Source organism: Neolamprologus brichardi, chromosome 10, assembly GCF_056152115.1.
Source record: "Neolamprologus brichardi isolate AB-2024 chromosome 10, ASM5615211v1, whole genome shotgun sequence".
Lineage (NCBI taxonomy): Eukaryota > Metazoa > Chordata > Actinopteri > Cichliformes > Cichlidae > Neolamprologus > Neolamprologus brichardi.
In genome coordinates this window covers 8,674,497-8,691,813 of record NC_142113.1, presented here as the reverse complement: position 1 = coordinate 8,691,813, position 17,317 = coordinate 8,674,497, and the positions used below count along the sequence as shown (strand labels likewise).

General features: G+C 40.1%; 1 protein-coding gene across 1 annotated transcript; it reads right to left on the bottom strand.

Moving 5' to 3' along the window:
- Nucleotides 1-10,330: 10,330 nt before the first annotated feature.
- On the bottom strand, nucleotides 10,331-17,088 carry ca4a (carbonic anhydrase 4a). Its single transcript, XM_006799568.3, has 8 exons — nucleotides 16,934-17,088; nucleotides 13,962-14,006; nucleotides 13,216-13,380; nucleotides 12,983-13,128; nucleotides 12,774-12,866; nucleotides 12,611-12,677; nucleotides 12,357-12,520; nucleotides 10,331-12,029 (listed from the first exon to the last, which is right to left on the bottom strand). The coding sequence occupies exons 1-8, from the start codon at nucleotides 16,995-16,997 to the stop codon at nucleotides 11,850-11,852; spliced, it is 924 nt and encodes a 307-aa protein (XP_006799631.1). The 5' UTR covers nucleotides 16,998-17,088; the 3' UTR covers nucleotides 10,331-11,849.
- Between the last annotated feature and the right edge of the window lie 229 nt (nucleotides 17,089-17,317).

Sequence of the window (17,317 nt, the reverse complement as noted above, 5' to 3'; positions counted from 1 at the left end):
AAATGACAGCCTCAACATGGCATTTAATCTGTTGTTAGACTCAATTGGTTTCTTTCAAAATGTAAAAGAACCCACCCACCACTTTAATCACACTCTAGATCTTGTTTTAACATATGGCATAGAAACTGAACATTTAACAGTGTTTCCTGAAAACCCTCTCCTGTCTGATCATTTCTTGATAACATTTACATTTACAATAATTGATTACGCAGCAGTGGAGAGTGGACTTTATCAAAGTAGATGTCTTTCTGAAAGCGCTGTAACTAAGTTTAAGAATATAATCCAGCCACTGTTATCATCGTCAATGCCCTGTACCAACACAGAGCAGAGCAGCTATCTGAACGCTACCCCAACAGAGGTCGATTATCTTGTTAATAATTTCACCTCCTCACTACGTACGACTCTGGATACTGTAGCTCCAGTGAAAACTAAGGTCTCTAATCAGAAGTACCTGACCCCGTGGTATAATTCTCAAACACGTACCCTAAAGCAGATGACTCGTAATCTGGAGAGGAAATGGCGTGTCACAAATTTAGAGGATCATCATTTAGCCTGGAGAAATAGTTTGTTGCTTTATAAAAAAGCCCTCCGCAAAGCCAGAACAGCTTACTACTCATCACTAATTGAAGAAAATAAGAACAACCCCAGGTTTCTCTTCAGCACTGTAGCCAGGCTGACAAAAAGTCAGAGCTCTTTTGAGCCAACCATCCCTTTAACGTTAACTAGTGATGACTTCATGAACTTCTTCACAAATAAAATTTTTATCATTAGAGAAAAAATTACCAATAATCATCCCACAGATGTAATATTATCAACAGCTACTCTTAGTACCATTGATGTTAAGTTAGACTCTTTTTCTCCAATCGATCTTTCTGAGTTAACTTCAATAATTACTTCCTCCAAACCATCAACGTGTCTTTTAGACCCCATTCCTACAAAACTGCTCAAAGAAGTCCTGCCATTGATTAATTCTTCGATCTTATATATGATCAACCTATCTCTAATAATCGGCTATGTACCACAGGCCTTCAAGGTGGCTGCAACCTTCCTTTCATATCAAAAATCCTTGAAAGAGTAGTTGTCAAACAGCTAACAGATCATCTGCAGAGGAATGGTTTATTTGAAGAGTTTCAGTCAGGTTTCAGAGTTCATCACAGCACAGAAACAGCTTTAGTGAAGGTTACAAATGATCTTCTTATGGCCTCTGACAGTGGACTCATCTCTGTGCTTGTCCTTCTTGACCTTAGTGCAGCATTCGATACTGTTGACCATAATATCCTATTAGAGCGATTAGAACATGCTGTAGGTATTACAGGTATTGCACTGCAGTGGTTTGTATCATATCTATCTAATAGACTCCAATTTGTGCATGTAAATGGAGAGTCCTCTTCACACACTGAGGTTAATTATGGAGTTCCACAGGGTTCAGTGCTAGGACCAATTATGTTTACATTATACATGCTTCCCCTAGGCAGCATCATTAGAAGACATAGCATACATTTTCACTGCTATGCAGATGACACCCAGCTCTATCTGTCCATGAAGCCAGATAACACACACCAATTAGTTAAACTGCAGGAATGTCTTAAAGACATAAAGACTTGGATGGCCACTAACTTTCTGCTTCTTAACTCAGATAAAACTGAGGTCATTGTACTCGGCGCTGAAAAGCTTAGAAATATGGTATCTAACCAGATTCTTACTCTGGATGGCATTACCTTGGCCTCCAGTAACACTGTGAGGAACCTTGGAGTCATTTTTGACCAGGATATGTCCTTCAACGCACATATTAAACAAATATGTAAGACTGCGTTCTTCCATTTGCGCAACATCTCTAAAATTAGAAATATCCTGTCTCAGAGTGACGCTGAAAAACTAGTTCATGCATTTATTACTTCCAGGCTGGACTACTGCAATTCATTATTATCAGGATGTCCAAAAAACTCACTGAAAAGCCTTCAGTTAATCCAAAATGCTGCAGCAAGAGTACTGACAGGGACTAGAAAGAGAGAGCATATTTCTCCTGTTTTGGCTTCCCTTCATTGGCTTCCTGTTAAATCCAGAATTGAATTCAAAATCCTGCTCCTCACATACAAGGTCTTAAATAATCAGGCCCCATCTTATCTTAATGACCTTGTAGTACCATATCACCCTATTAGAGCACTTCGCTCCCGCTCTGCAGGCCTACTTGTTGTTCCTAGAGTATTTAAAAGTAGAATGGGAGGCAGAGCCTTCAGTTTTCAGGCCCCTCTTCTGTGGAACCAGCTTCCAGTTTGGATTCGGGAGACAGACACTATCTCTACTTTTAAGATTAGGCTTAAAACTTTCCTTTTTGCTAAAGCATATAGTTAGGGCTGGACCAGGTGACCCTGAATCCTCCCTTAGTTATGCTGCAATAGATGTAGGCTGCCGGGGAATTCCCATGATGCATTGAGTTTTTCCTTTCCAGTCACCCTTCTCGCTCACTATGTATTAACAGACCTCTCTGTATTGACTCATATCTGTTATTAACCTCTGTCTCTCTTCCACAGCATGTCTTTTATCCTGTCTTCCTTCTCTCACCCCAACCGGTCGCAGCAGATGGCCGCCCCTCCCTGAGCCTGGTTCTGCCGGAGGTTTCTTCCTGTTAAAAGGGAGTTTTTCCTTCCCACTGTCGCCAAAGTGCTTGCTCATAGGGGGTCATATGATTGTTGGGTTTTTCTCTGTATCTATGAAGCGCCTTGAGGTGACTTTTGTTGTGATTTGGCGCTATATAAATAAAATTGAATTGAATTGAATTGAATTGATTTATCTTTGTTTTACACACACAGCACTGGGGTACCTTGCAGTCATTGAGGTGATCATGAACTCTGTATACCAAAGTATTCAGGATTCAGATGTCAGGACATCTGTCCGGCAGCTAATGCTTGGCCCGAATTGGCTCATGAAACAGAACAATGATCTAAAGAACAGCAAAAAAAATCTAAAGAAAAATCTAAATCAGAAAGACTGAAAAAAATAAGAAGTCAGTGTCCCAAGACCTCAACCCAAATGAAATGCTGTGGTGGGACTTTAAGAGAGCTGTGCATAAACACATTTTCGCAAACCTCAATGAACTAAAGCAACACTGTAAAGAACGAGTGAGCCAAAAACTAGTCCTACAGAAAATGACCAAATATGTACTGAAACTGGTGGGAAGAGGAAAAAAGTTCAAACCTATGCAGGAACCCACCCACAATAAACAATAGTAACTGTCTATAACATCAGAGACATTTTAGACTATAAGTTTAGTTGATTATTGGTTGACCCTGAATCTCATCAGAAAAAAAAATCCAAAAAACACAAAAACAGATATACAGTGACACAAATTGTATAAGACTGCCTGTCAGATGTCAGTTTCTCACAAATGCAATGACTTAATTGATGAAATCAGTGCATGATGTATTGTTTTCCTTATCTCCAGTTCTCCACCTTCCCTCTGGGTATCTATCACACATCCTCCCTCGGGGCTGGGTCGGTGTAATGTCCCTATCCTTCAGCTGCGACCCTTCTTGCACAATGTCTGTGAGACCTGTGAGTTAGTATTAACAGCTCTGACATATTCCATACAACTAAAACTTAACAAGCATGACAATGGAAAATCTCACCTTAGTGTCAAACTCCACAGCATGATAAGCCTGTAATTTTTCTCAGTAATGAGAAATCATATTAAATGAAAAATATATCATTATTGTTATTATTGCTATACCACACTTTTAAATGGGGTTTTCAGTATGCTGTTAATACTTCAAAAATTAATTATGTTGGGTATCCAACATAACTGGTAATGAAGCTCCAGGGGAGCAGAATGCACTGGCTCACTGTATTCACCAGATTAATTACCTGTGTTGTAATTACATCAGAATAACTGGACATTTGACAGGCTTTGTAGTAGGTGGGGTAATGACCGTTTAATATCATAGCCAAATGAGTAGGACATTTGTGTTGCCAACAAAGAGCTCCACTAGGAAATCTCTAAAGAAATTAAGAGTGGTGGTGCTTGTGTAAAAACTGCAAATGGTTTGGGTTTCCAGGCTTCAAGCATTCAACATTTATTTTTGATATTTCATATTGATTAATAGCTGTACCCCATAAGTGAAAAACCTGAGCACTCGAAGGTGATCTGATTCCAAAATCTTTCTTTACCATCTTTTATGTTATGAGTGAGAGACCCACAACCGTCTGACACGCTGCAGAATGGACCTGAATGTACAGCAACCAATCTGAGGCCTCTCCTTAGCTGGGCTTTGATCTAAACTAACATGCAGGAGCAAGTCAATTTTAGCATACAAGTTAGCTTACAAAGCACTCAACAAAAAGTTATGAGAACATCATTAGTCGGTCATGACATGAAATTATTTGATAATTCAGAATTTTAATAATAGCAAATGATTTGGATGAGGTCATGAAGGGTCAACCTATGACTGTCGGAAATGTCAGGTTTTCAAAATCATTTCTATCCTCAGTTTATCTGAACTGAATTTGCAACAATTTCAAAGGAATTCAAGATCTGCACAAAAGAGCTGTTGAGAAATATTTCCACGGTAGCCTCACTGACATAAATCATGATTACTTCAAGTTATTGCTGTTAAAGGCAGTTCTACAAGTTCTTGAATCATGGTGAAATTAGTATTTCACAGAAGTGCAGTGTACTGCGAAAAACTTTCTTTGTCACATAACTCTAATAGAGCTAACTCTAACTTCATGCACAAGTGCTGTCCAATTAATAACTAATTCATTTCTCTCCTTGAAAGGTTACCTCAGTGTTACATTTCACGTGTGCCGTGTAGGGGAAAGGCAGGAATAAATCAGAGAAATCACACTCTTTACCATGCATCAATTTTCATTATACAGCAAGGTAACAATAAAAAAGCAGCAACACATATATTATCAGCTGGCTCTGTCTCCCTGTGTGACATCATCACATATACACATGCATACCGTAGGTTATTATGTAACACCTAAAGTCATGCATATTCACGTTACATTATAGTGACAACTAAACAGAGCTCTTCACAACAAAAAGCCAAGGGCGTTTCTGGCTAATTCTGATATAGCAGCAGGCATCACCCTTTTAACTTTCATTGTGACTGGTCAGAATGACTCATGTAATTTACTCACATCTAATACTCACATGAACAGGGCAAGACAATAAATAAATAAATAAATAAATAAATGTGGCACCACTACACCACCAGAAGATAGGAGGATGGATTGTGTTTACTCAAATATAGGTACAATACATAACAGACCATGGGTGTTATCACATCCTCAAGTGAGGATATGGAATTGGTGAATATTAGTAAGAGTAGTCTTTGTTCAGGATGTGTGAGTGTGCACTGTGTCCTGCAGTCCCACCTTTGGAAGGAATTCTGTGTCCTTTGGCACATTTTTGCACATTATTTCCCTCGAATTACTCTCCAAGCCACAGAGGGAGAAAACCTTAAAACAATACATATACTATATGATACTACATGGTCAAAATATTATGATACTATATGGTCAAAATATATACATCTATTCAATTTTTTCCCATCCTTTTAAAAATCAAGTTGTTCAAGGAATGCGGGGTCATCTTGAATCTTCTCATGTACTTCCAAAAGCCCCCTCACCCTGTGACTGGTCTGTGCTCTGAGAACAATGCAGTCAAATAGCATTGTTGGCAGAAACAGAACAACTTCTCCATGTTTGCCTCCGGCTCTTTGTGAATGCTGGTACTCAAGGTACCTTTGTTTCTGATAGTGGGGTGTGTTCTCCCTGCCTAAGATATCTTCCTGTTGATTGACATCAACTTAGTCAAAGTCTACTTTCAGGTCACCATGAAGTGCCTTTTTACAACAAAAGTGCCAACAAAAGTGTCTTTCAGAAGATAACCTAGTGCATATAATTTGATTTCTGTCCCTTCCGTTTCTCACATGGACAGTCTAGTGTTGGTTTTGTGAGTAAATTTACACTGATAATGTTATGTTTAGTCAAACAAACATTATCAGTGTAACTTTTTCTTCCAGGCAAAGTCTACACTTATGTCATAGGCCTATGTCAATCCTGTACACTCTGAGACTTTTAGGCACCAAGAATGAATTACATCTGGTTCATATTGTGTAATAATATTTAATCAATATACACAGATATCCTGGAACTAGAAACTGCAGGGGAATCTGTACAGCCATGCCACTATTGTCAGTTATTGTTACTTAATCTGTAGCAAATATGTGATGGAAGCTTTTTCAAAGAAACAAGATTCATATTAATACTGCACCTTTAAATGTTTTCCTTCAGGCAGTTTTGTTGAAAGCGCATTCAAGTTCATATCATCTTAAAGGGTACATTCACATAGTTTTTTCAAGGCTTATACTTACATTCCTGCATGCATAATAATGAGCCAAACCAATCAGCAAAACCACTTAGGCAAATAATAACTACGTTTAGAGGGGAATGCATCAAGTGATGACCATCAGTTCTTGCAGTCATCAGACCTTTAAAACTGATGCTATTTGTGGGATGCTGAGATTTTTGGGGTGTTCCTGGAAAACACTGATAATAATAATGATGGATTGGATTTATATAGCGCTTTTCAAGGCACCCAAAGCGCTTTACAATGCCACTATTCATATACTCTCACCTTCACACACTGGTGAAGGCAGCTACGGTTGTAGCCACAGCTGCCCTTGGGCAGACTGACAGAAGCGAGGCTGCCATATCGCGCCATCAGCCCCTCTGGCCAACACCAGTAGGGTAAAGTGTCTTGCCCAAGGACACAAAGACCAGGACAGAGAGCCCGGGGATCGAACGGCGACCTTCCGGTTACAGATACGCTTCCCGACCCCCTGAGCCACGGTCGCCACTGATGACAGGTAAATCATGCAACTGCAACAATATATTACTCACAGCCCAACTCAGCTGAATTTTAGTCACGGTAACTCTTTCAGTTTACATGCACTATTCAAATTCAAATTAGATCCAACGAAGAGGCATATTTTTTGGATCGAGGTTCTAATACTAGTGTGCTCCCCTCTCTTATCGCTCAATGAAGTGTTGTGCATGGTTGGCCAAACTAGCCCAGATCACTTGCCTAAAGCTGCTGCTTCTAAAAAGGATTACAGTGGTTCACTTACTGCTTTAGCTGACTCTGTCAGAGCAGCCTCAGGTCTGTCTGCTTTACTGACTCAGACTGACTGTAGCAGCTGATTTCACTGCCTCCTAACAAGATGGCACATTCAAGCACCTCAGAGCTCAGCCACATGTGCACACAAGGCATACAATTAAGACATTCAAACTCCTTGTATTGTGTAAAGTTAGACCACAACGACCTCTGACCCACTGAAGAGCAAGCCTCACTGAAACAGAGAATGATTGCATTACACTGAGATCAAAAGGCTTTTAAACTCTTCACATTCAGTCTTATCACCAGTGACAGGAATGCATGTAAACTGGTGTTAATCCCTGCATTTAAATGGCAGCATATTGTCCCCATTGATGGAGATTGTATGCTAATGGTGGTATCAATATCTGCACAGTGAAAAGGAGGCTCCTAAAAGAAATTAGCTGTTAATCTTCCCTTGCTGTGTTTTTGTCCTTTCACAAGAATGAAAGCCATTTTGCATACTCTGGGTACAAAACTTAATTCGGCCCTTCTACTCTTATTTTAATTTAAAAAGAATTGAATCTTTGCTCCCCTTTCATTGCTTATTCCAAATTTCTATCCCAGTAATATTAAGGGTGTGTTATATGGCTTCATGGATAGATTAATTTGGGTGTCATCTGCATAGTAGTGAAAATGTATGTTATGCCTTCTAATGATACTGACTTTGGAAAGTATGTATTATGTAAACACAACTGGTCCTAACACGGAACCCTGTGGTACTCCATAATTTACCTTAATGTGTGTTACAGAAACAAATTGGAGTCTAGTAAATAAATATGATACAAACCACTGCAGGGGAGTACCTGTAATACCTACAGCATGCTCTAATCACTGTATTAAAGTTATGGTCAACAGAACGCTGTTGTGAGGTCAGGACATGAGTTCACTGTCAGAGGCCATAAGAAGATCATTTGTACCCTTCGCTAAAGCCGTTTCTGTACTGTGATGAGCTCTGAAACCTGACTGAAACTCTTCAAATAAACCATTTCTCTGAAGATCTGTCACACTAAAACTACTCTTTCAAGAATTTTTCAGATAAAAGGAAGGCAGGAGATAATTAATATATAATATTATATAGTAGCTGTCTTAGCTATATTAGCTATAATTAGCTAAGACAGCTGGGAAACTACTATAGAAGTTTCTGTTAACAAAAAAGAACAAAAAAAAAATGAGAACCTTTTCTGTAACTTTACACAGCTTTTTCTTTACCATGTATAATAACAGTTAAATATGTAACTAAACTGACAGAAACCAGAGTTTTACAGGTCCGGCCCGATTAAGATTAAAGTGGTCTGCAATGTAAAATGAGTTTGACACCCCCTAGAGTGTGACTAAAGTGGTGGGTGGGTTCTTTTGCATTTTGAATTATGCCAATTGAGTCTAATAATAGATTAAATGCCGTGTTGAGGCTGTCATTTTTAGTATCTACATGGATGTTAAAATCAAGTCTGAGAATTCAGACTAAAACTGAGTAAGGCCCAGGTGGATGATAGAAATGTTTTGAGTTTTCCAGCTAGGGTTGACAAGGCTAACTGTCAGGTTTTCAAATTAATTAAAACTCTGTCTGGGTCTTTGGTTGATTAACAAGATAGTGTGGGAGATTGCTGCACTGGCTACGAGCCTGGGTAGCTACAGGTTTTTCAAGGGTGCGAAGCTGGGTCTCCAATTCAGTGACCATGGCCTCCAGAGCCACAAACACGCTACACTTGTTACAGGTATCGTTATTGCTAAAGGAGGCCGAGGAGTAAACATCTGACACAATGAGCAGGAAAGTGCAGGAGGGACAGGTGAAGAGGCCATGCTGCTAGCGAATTGGCTACAAGCTAAGCTAAGCTAAGTTAGTGAATCCCTAAAGACACAGTAAGTGAATATTGTGAATATAATTAAAGGGTGAATCAAGAGAGAGTGTGCTTTGGATAAAGTACGTTAAGATTACAGTATGAAATAAGACGATTTTTATACATTTTTTAATCAAATTGGCTACTGAGATAAGCTACACATAAACACCACTGTGCACTGTAACAGGAACAGGAAGTGATACTCTACCACAGAGAAAGCCAACACCAAGTGAGTGCTTAGTGATAGCCTATTAGATATCACCTCTGAGCTATATCATTGACAACACAATAAGAAATTGATCAGGCTGAATTAGAATAAAGTTAATTGGGTGTTACTTCACATAGAGACACACACCGTTTGCAGTACTGATTTGTGGGATTGATTTTCAACAGTGAGATCCAGGAGGAAGGAAGAGGAGTGGCAGTAAAGGTCAAGCTGTGTGTTGTTTTCCTGACCTCATGCACAAAGACCAGCCCAGTGACCTTTAATTGCAGCTGGCTATCTGGTAAGATTCAAAATGAGGATGCCTCTGGTTTCTTCCTGAGAAAACAGTGCCCTTTGTCACTGAAACCCCAGAGACTTGGGAGATTTGAGGTGAGATTAAGGAGATGGTGTGGTTATATCGGTGCTGTCCTGTTGACTAGAAAACAGCAAGGTGCCAGATATTAAGCATCCACCCCTTGTTCCCTTGATCCACAAGCTCTCCAACTCCCCCTCCTCCTTAACTGAAAAACCTATTGGATGCCTGTGGAGGAGAATGAAGGCACCTCTTTCATTCAAGCTTTTGTGTATACTCTCGCACAGCCTCTGTGCATGCCTCAGTGAGAGGTCTTCCAAAGTCTTTAACAAGAAGTCTTTTGATTCTTTAATGACAAGGGATTGGAGGAGGTGGGTGGGGTGTTAAATAACTTGCAACTAGTGTATGCAAACTGTCTCAGAGATCAATTTAAAAAATATTTTTAGTAGATTTTAATGTGTTTGTGTACCTCTGCTACCTTTGATAGTGAGCTGTGTAAGATAAAACAACCTCTTATTCGAACTTCTTGAAGAACAAGAACGAGTCAATTAGAAAAGGATTAAGAGATGAGAAACTCTTCTCTTCCAGAGAGTCTGAGACTCTCTGGACAGACCGAAGGGTTATCAGTCAGCAAACCGAGAAGCCCGTCTGTGTGTCTGAGCCAGCAGACAAACAACAAAGCCAAAAAAGTCTATTCTCATATCAGCTTTCACAGCGCATACAGACCCAGTACAGTGCTGATGTTAAACACTAATTTTGATCAGTGGGCCAAATAGCTTGAATTGTGCACATGCAAGCAGAAGACACAGTCATTAAAAAGGCATTTAGGTATTTTATTGTTTAGCTGGAACACATTCTCCATATCATTTCAGGAACTACAACCTGACAGTCTCATACACTTGAACATCACAAGTAAACTCTATAAGTCATGAACAGGTTGATGCTTTGCATTCAGCACTATTCTTGGAATACATAAATATCAACTGCAGTCTCATATCAATATACACATTCATTACATATATAAATACATCAGTGTACAGCATAGAAATATAACGTGAAGCCTTGTGAAACAATGGAAAATATACAGATTCCTTTTGCTAGGTCATCACAATAAATCTTCCTGGAAAATGGCACAGAATACATAATAAGCCCTCCCAAACAAATCAGTGGGGTGTAATTCACAGTCGATAACATTCAGTGCCTTTCAGAGCCCGTACTACAAGCCATGAACACAGTTCTATGTTGTCATGATTACGTAGCTTACTGAACTTTATGTGTCAAAAACTGAAGAAAAAAAAACAACAACAAACAAAAACAAACAGATTGACTGAGGTGTTTGCATGTAAATTTGGCAAGGTCTGTTTTGTGCATGTATCTCGTAATAAACATGCAGATTTATGCTAATCGTGTTTGAAATGCATAAAATTAATAATGCTGGTTTGACAAGATACGCTGGTCTGTTCTCCAAAGTATAACTGTGTCCTTGAGCTACAGACACTCTCAGCCATTTTGTGACCTGCAATTAGTATCGCTGCATCTTCATCTTTCCCTCTGGTGTAAGTTGCCGTGGGGTGGGAGGAGAAGGTTTGCAGCTGCTCTTAGGTCAGGCTGTAGTTGTCCTTCGTAAATGTTTTCAACGCTGGATTCTGGCGGGAAAAAGGCTTGACCTAAAACCCTCCCACCCTTTACCATACCACCTGCTAGCTGAGTGGCTGCAAGGGAGTCACCTGACAGCCCTGCGGTGTGCCCCTGGACCATGAAAGAATGACCAAGCTGCTGACTCCTTTGACCATCGCCTTTGAAATGCAGCTTGGTTTTATGACTCAGTTCTGCTATTTATAACTTTATGCTCCACTAAGAATAGCACACCACGTGCCAGTTCACAGGCTAACAATGGCACTCAGAGTATAAACTTTCTGGGACTCACTCTGACATTAGGAAAAACAAAATTTACCTGACACTTGACAAAGTGTAATGAATTATAAAGTGTATGTTTAGGAGGATGATTTGGAATCTTAGTGAATGCCTAAACGTGTGCTCTGAAACCAGTTCTTATGACACATTCATAATGCTGAAATAACACCTACTGCTTCACTACACATGCAGGAGTGCTTTAATAAACCCTTACAGCACCTTTCGTAAGGCATTACTAAAACGCCTTTGTCATTTGTGTCATAAGGGGGGGAACACCAGGTGAGTCATGCCTGCACTACGATATGATCTGTCATCTTTGCAAACATGTGATGAAGAGGTTACAAATTCGGGTTTGACTGATTGATTGGTGTGGAACTTTTTGTGTTTATGAATGTCGCAGTGCAGCATGGGATACCTCTAATTGGGTTCGGACAGTCCCAAGGCTATGGCAATGGTGGCGAGGAGGATGGCAGAGTTGGCGAGGATCACTGCACTTCCTGAGCGGTACACCTTCCGGCCATTGAGGGGCTGAACAGGTCTGAAATTCCCAGTCATCTGCTGGCCATCGTTAAACTGGAGTTTAGAGAAAGCTTGGAGCTGGGGGAGCAGAATATTAACATGAGTGTTAGGCTCCAGGTTGTGGAAAGAGATCATAAAGGAGTGCAATTACAGTAATGTTTCTGAACATGCAGAAAAATGTTGGAAAGTATTTGTACTCTAGCAGAGCCTTTTTATGTTTACTCCTGCAGTTCTAAGAGATGTGTACCTGTGTAGCTCACACTTATCATTACCAGCGAGTTTGCAGATTCAGAAGTTATATTGAAAACTATATGATAGGCTTAAAACACTAAAGTTTAACCATGTAACATTAAAAATTAAGGCTTAAGGCTGAAATATATATTTAAATTGAGGTGCATTCTTGACCTGTTCTTTGCTCAAAGGAATGGGGTTCTCAAACAGAGTCCAAATCACAGACTCTGTACACCCCGGGGTGGTCAGAGAGCCTTTATAACGGTAGTAAGCAGTTAGATTTTTCTCAGACGGGATCAGCTGTGCCAGGGAGATTGAAGACAGAGACGTATTGCCATCTGAAAACAAAACAAAACTCCACAGTGGAAACAGAAAGCCAAAGCTATACAGCCATGAGTCTGATTGTTTGAACATAAACTGGTACCTACTTGTTGCTTGGATGTTTTGCAGAGCACTGATGATGCGTTCATACTTCCGGTTACTGCTACTAGACAGCTGAAAATTAAAATAGCCGCATTTTAGTACATTTACTTTTCATACTTAGGTCTGGAATAGTTTTTGCATCTGAGGTGAAAAATTTAAAAAGGGGACCTCATAGAAAAATCCAAGAACTGCAACTCCCTCTGTATCCCTCAGTGCTGTTGTCAAATCAGAGTAAGCTTTCTTCATGTGAACAATGTGCAGCTGTAGACAAAATATTTGTGCTGTTATTCAATAATGATAAGTCACCATGAGTACTTCTGAGTACTTCTGTAGTTCAGAAGAGTAACGGTTCAGGCTTTTGGACCAAGTTTAAATACCTCCATGGGATACTGTTCCCCGTCAATAGTGTGTTCGGAGCCAGGCCCTCCATTGGCTCCCCAGTGCAGGTGGAACTGCACAGCCTTATACTCATCAGGCAGGTCTCCATGTGATATAGTAGATACAGTAGGAATCTGGACCTGAGCTGGAACAGACAACACAACAAGCATGAAGAGCTTACACAACAGCTTCAAAACGTTGCCGAGTTAAATTTTAATGGATTTAAACTCACCGGAGTGGCCATTGTTTATGATTGTGCTTGTGAAGATCTCCTGGTAATTCTGAAACTTCAGAGGAGTCAGACGATCATCTTTGAAAGTCTTTCTGGTGACAATGTTAATGGGCGACTGTTTTTGTCCTCCACATGCTGAGTTTACATGGGTCCACTTCTCTGGTACTAAATCACAAAAAACACCAAACAACCATTTTTGAATGATTATTTTCAGTCTGGAGGAGTTTGTAGCACTTTAAACTCCACTTTTTTCTAGTCACTAATATACTTAACAATCTTCCTGTTCAAGAAGAAAGTGGCCAAACATCTAGTTTACTAAAAGGAGTCATTGATTAAATTAACCACATGCATGGAGTACCACAAGGCTCAATGCTTGGTCCTTTAGAGTTTTCCATCTACATGCTGCCTTCAGACTAAATATTTCAGCAGCATGATATCAGGTTGTGTTTTGCTGTTTCTCTTTTAGTTTCAGCAGTGTGTTGTAACAGCATGTTTCCTCGTGCAGGTCTTAAAAACTGCTTTTCACTAATTGCAGCATTTCAATAGGTTATTCAAAAGCTATCCACAAAACTACAACAGCACTACATATAACAACAACTGTAGCATGCTCATTGGCTTGTGTACATTTTAATATTTTAGTAGGCCATATATAGCACTGCACTGTACTGCATTCCTCACTAGCTACCCCATCTAGGGATGACTGCGTCAATGATTCCATCAGAAATCTTACCATCAGAAATGCTTACCATTGCACGGATGACCACAGGTAAACTGGGACTGATAGCACCAGTCTGAAAAAAAGAAAACGCTTTACTGATAAAATGCATATGCATGCTAAAAGGCACAGGTTTGATGCTTGTGACAGTGTGACAGAAGCATTAACCCTAGTTGACACATTCTGTTGCGAGAGCAGACTGGGATGTTTCCTCTTGCCATGTATTGTAAAAAGCCTCATTGATTTACCAATAGTTAATTTTTCTCTAAAAGCAAATAGTGGATTGTTCTCCTATTGGATTAAGATAGCTTTTATTCACGGCCACACAAAACCCCCTAATAGTCTGGAATTGTCTTCTTATTTGCCAAAAGAAAAGAAACAGTCAGTGTTCGTGCTTTATCTTTCTGTGCTATTGGAATAAACTTGGAGCCAATTTCTTGTATCAACAAGCTCCCATTCTGACTTGTTTGTCTGAATATTTATTAAAATTTCACAATCGGTTTGAATGTTTCCACCGCTTACTCTAAAACAAATATCTGCAGCTACCCAAAATATCAAACATTAAAATATGAAAAACACATATGCCATTGAAAATTATGGGAAGGGTCTCCTGATCTGTATTTGAACTGTATCGGTTCTTCTCAGTGTGTGTGTGAAGGAAGTCAAAGCTTGGTAACTTTGCTATGTTGGCAAGCCTTTTCCTTCTGCTCCATCACGATAATGGCTACTGGAAATAGACAAGGCAGGGGGAAAGCATTTGAGGGGGTACAATCAACCACTACACTGGCTCCAGTACATACATACATGTCCAAGTCTTTTTTGTTTGATTTGTTTTGTAAAAATTGTAATTATTATTTTCTCTTGTAGCAGAATTTGCATGTGAGTGTGTGTGTGTGTGTGTGTGGGTGGGGGGGGGGACGGACGGACGGACATATAATAGTGCAGAAATTTCTAATTAAGCTCAGTGTCTTTGATGCTGAACATAATAAAGGATTATGATTAATTGTAAGCCTTGACTGAGTGTTGCTGTCCTGAATGCGGATGCTGCAGCTGTATGAGTCCCACAGAGACAAGCTGAACCAACTGCTTCGTGTAGCTGTGAGATGCAGAGAACGTAGCCTACTAGTTTCTTTTCACTGAATTCTGTTAAATCCAGAATTGAATTTCAAATCCTCTCACAGAACATCCTGATTGATCAGATCATATTTTAAACCACCATAGTATCCCTGTAGTAATTCGGTCTCACAGCTCAGGCTTAATTGTGAGTCATAGATGTCCAAATGTGGCATCAGGAAGAGACCCCCCCCCCATCACCATTATATATAGATTGAATGGACCATTAAAGGGTAATGTTATTTAAACCACTCCAAGTACATTTGTCTTACTTTTTTAAATGTCAATTTTACGTAATATTTTCAAGTTGTAATTTTACAGATCGCTATTTGTCGTTTTCCTTGACCAAATACTGGCGAAACCAAGTAACTTCCTCCATTAACGGAATATCTAATTTTATGGCCGGCTCTCGCTCCTTCATATTTTGGCCAATCAGATTTCGGTCCGCACAATTCTTCACCAATCGGCGTTCGGCTTTGATCTTCGTGTGACGCGTAGACAGAGAGAGTAAACAATATGAATAATTTTCTAAAGACCCGAAAGCTGTGCCAAGAGGGCAAGCTGAGGAAACCGTCAAAAGGCAAAAAGGCAGTGAAATGATAAACTAATTAGTCGTCTGACAGTGACATGTGAACACAGGCAGACGGAGACGAGCTTTTATGACACTGTGCTATATGTAAGCGTGTCATAGAGACAAACAGACAAATACACTTGTGTTGCTTATAATGCATTTCAGATTTTACCCACTCGTGCCAAAACGGCTCAAGATTTAGAAGGGGTTTTTTTTAGTCTCTTATTATTGGATACAGAAAAGAAATGTGGTCCAGGCTTCCAGCGCGCTGTGTGTGGGACACTGACGTGGACAGCTATCACAAATAAGACCCTGCAGCTTTCAGAGCTGCTCCATGCAACATGGAATAAATGCACGGACACAAAGAGATTTCTCACTGACAGGTTCTGATTATGGAGGCGCATTTATAAGCGATTATTCATATCAGTTCACATGCGTCTGTCTGCTGCTTATTTTAAGAATCGCAGATGTCCCTTTAGTATCCAAACACTGGATCTGAAGACACATTTGATCCTTTTTTTCTTTTTTTTTTTAAGATAAACATAAAAATGTTTGGGGTTTAAACACGTGTGAGCCGGCTCTCAGCGGTAATCCGCGCCTCGTTACCCACTGCTGTGAATTTGGAGACACTGGTGCTGCTCGTGGCGCGCTTCTCTGCGGCAACTGGGACGCAAACGTCTATCATTGGCTCGGCCTGGTTCCGAGCAGGTGCACGAGAGAGAGAGCGCAAGAGAGAGGTGTCCGAAACACAGAGCCTCAGAGGGAATGTGGGCTCTGCCTGTTTTTGACTCAGACTCAGCTGATGCACGATCTCTGTATCCTTCCCTGCCCTACAACATTCAGTTCAGCGGTGTAAATATCAAGGTGCAGATTGGATGAGCCTGACACACACACACACCAACACTGCCGCTGCTACCGAGGCGTGATGGACAAGACAGGTGGAGCGCTTCACGTAGAGGGGCATTTGGTACTGCGGAAATGTTCGCCTTTTATTTATTTATTTATTTATATTTATTTATTTATTTACATTTTTAGCCAGTATATATAAACTTATTTAACTGAACATCGCGTCTGGCATGGCAAATTAAAAAGGAGAGTTCATTTGTAATTAGAACGACTGAAAGACAAAAACGGCCATACAATAACGGAAAAATAAATAAATCGCCAATCTTTATATATATATATATATATATATATATATTTTTTTTTTTTTTTTTTAAGGACTGGAAGAGTGGCAGGATTTTTTTAATGTAAGAACTAAAAATAAAGACATGCAGTTGCTTCAAATTATCTCGAGCTGTGAATGGAAGCAGACTTACCTCCTGATCCTGTGCAGACTGTCCAAAAGGATGCCAGGAGAACCGGCAGGATGAGCTGCTGCATTTTGGAGCGTCTCCGACTCGACACAGAAGGCAACACAGCGACTTGTTTTTTTTTCCCCAATGTGATGGCATTCTTGAGGGGGTTTTGTACTTATCTATCACCAAACCCCGACAGGGAAGAAAGTGTGGCCCCTCCCCCTTTGGGCATCGCCTCTGATAAAGCACCGCACCGAAAGAAGGTATGATGAGAAAGGGCCTGTATCACTGCAACACGTTGTTGTTTACATTAATATCACGCTCCTGGACTGAGGTTTCTGTGGAAATAGGGGAAATCAGCTAGAGTTAATCAACATTGTTTTTTACTGACTGCTCCACAGGTAG

Excerpts from the sequence above, each read along its gene's own strand:
- ca4a (XM_006799568.3), bottom strand. The coding sequence starts at position 16,997 with ATGCAGCAGCTCATCCTGCCGGTTCTCCTGGCATCCTTTTGGACAGTC. Across the intron at positions 12,867-12,982 it reads GGGAACAGTATCCCATGGAG|CTGCACATTGTTCACATGAA; the intron begins GTATTTAAACTT and ends TTTTGTCTACAG. Across the intron at positions 12,678-12,773 it reads TTCTTGGATTTTTCTATGAG|CTGTCTAGTAGCAGTAACCG; the intron begins GTCCCCTTTTTA and ends TTTAATTTTCAG.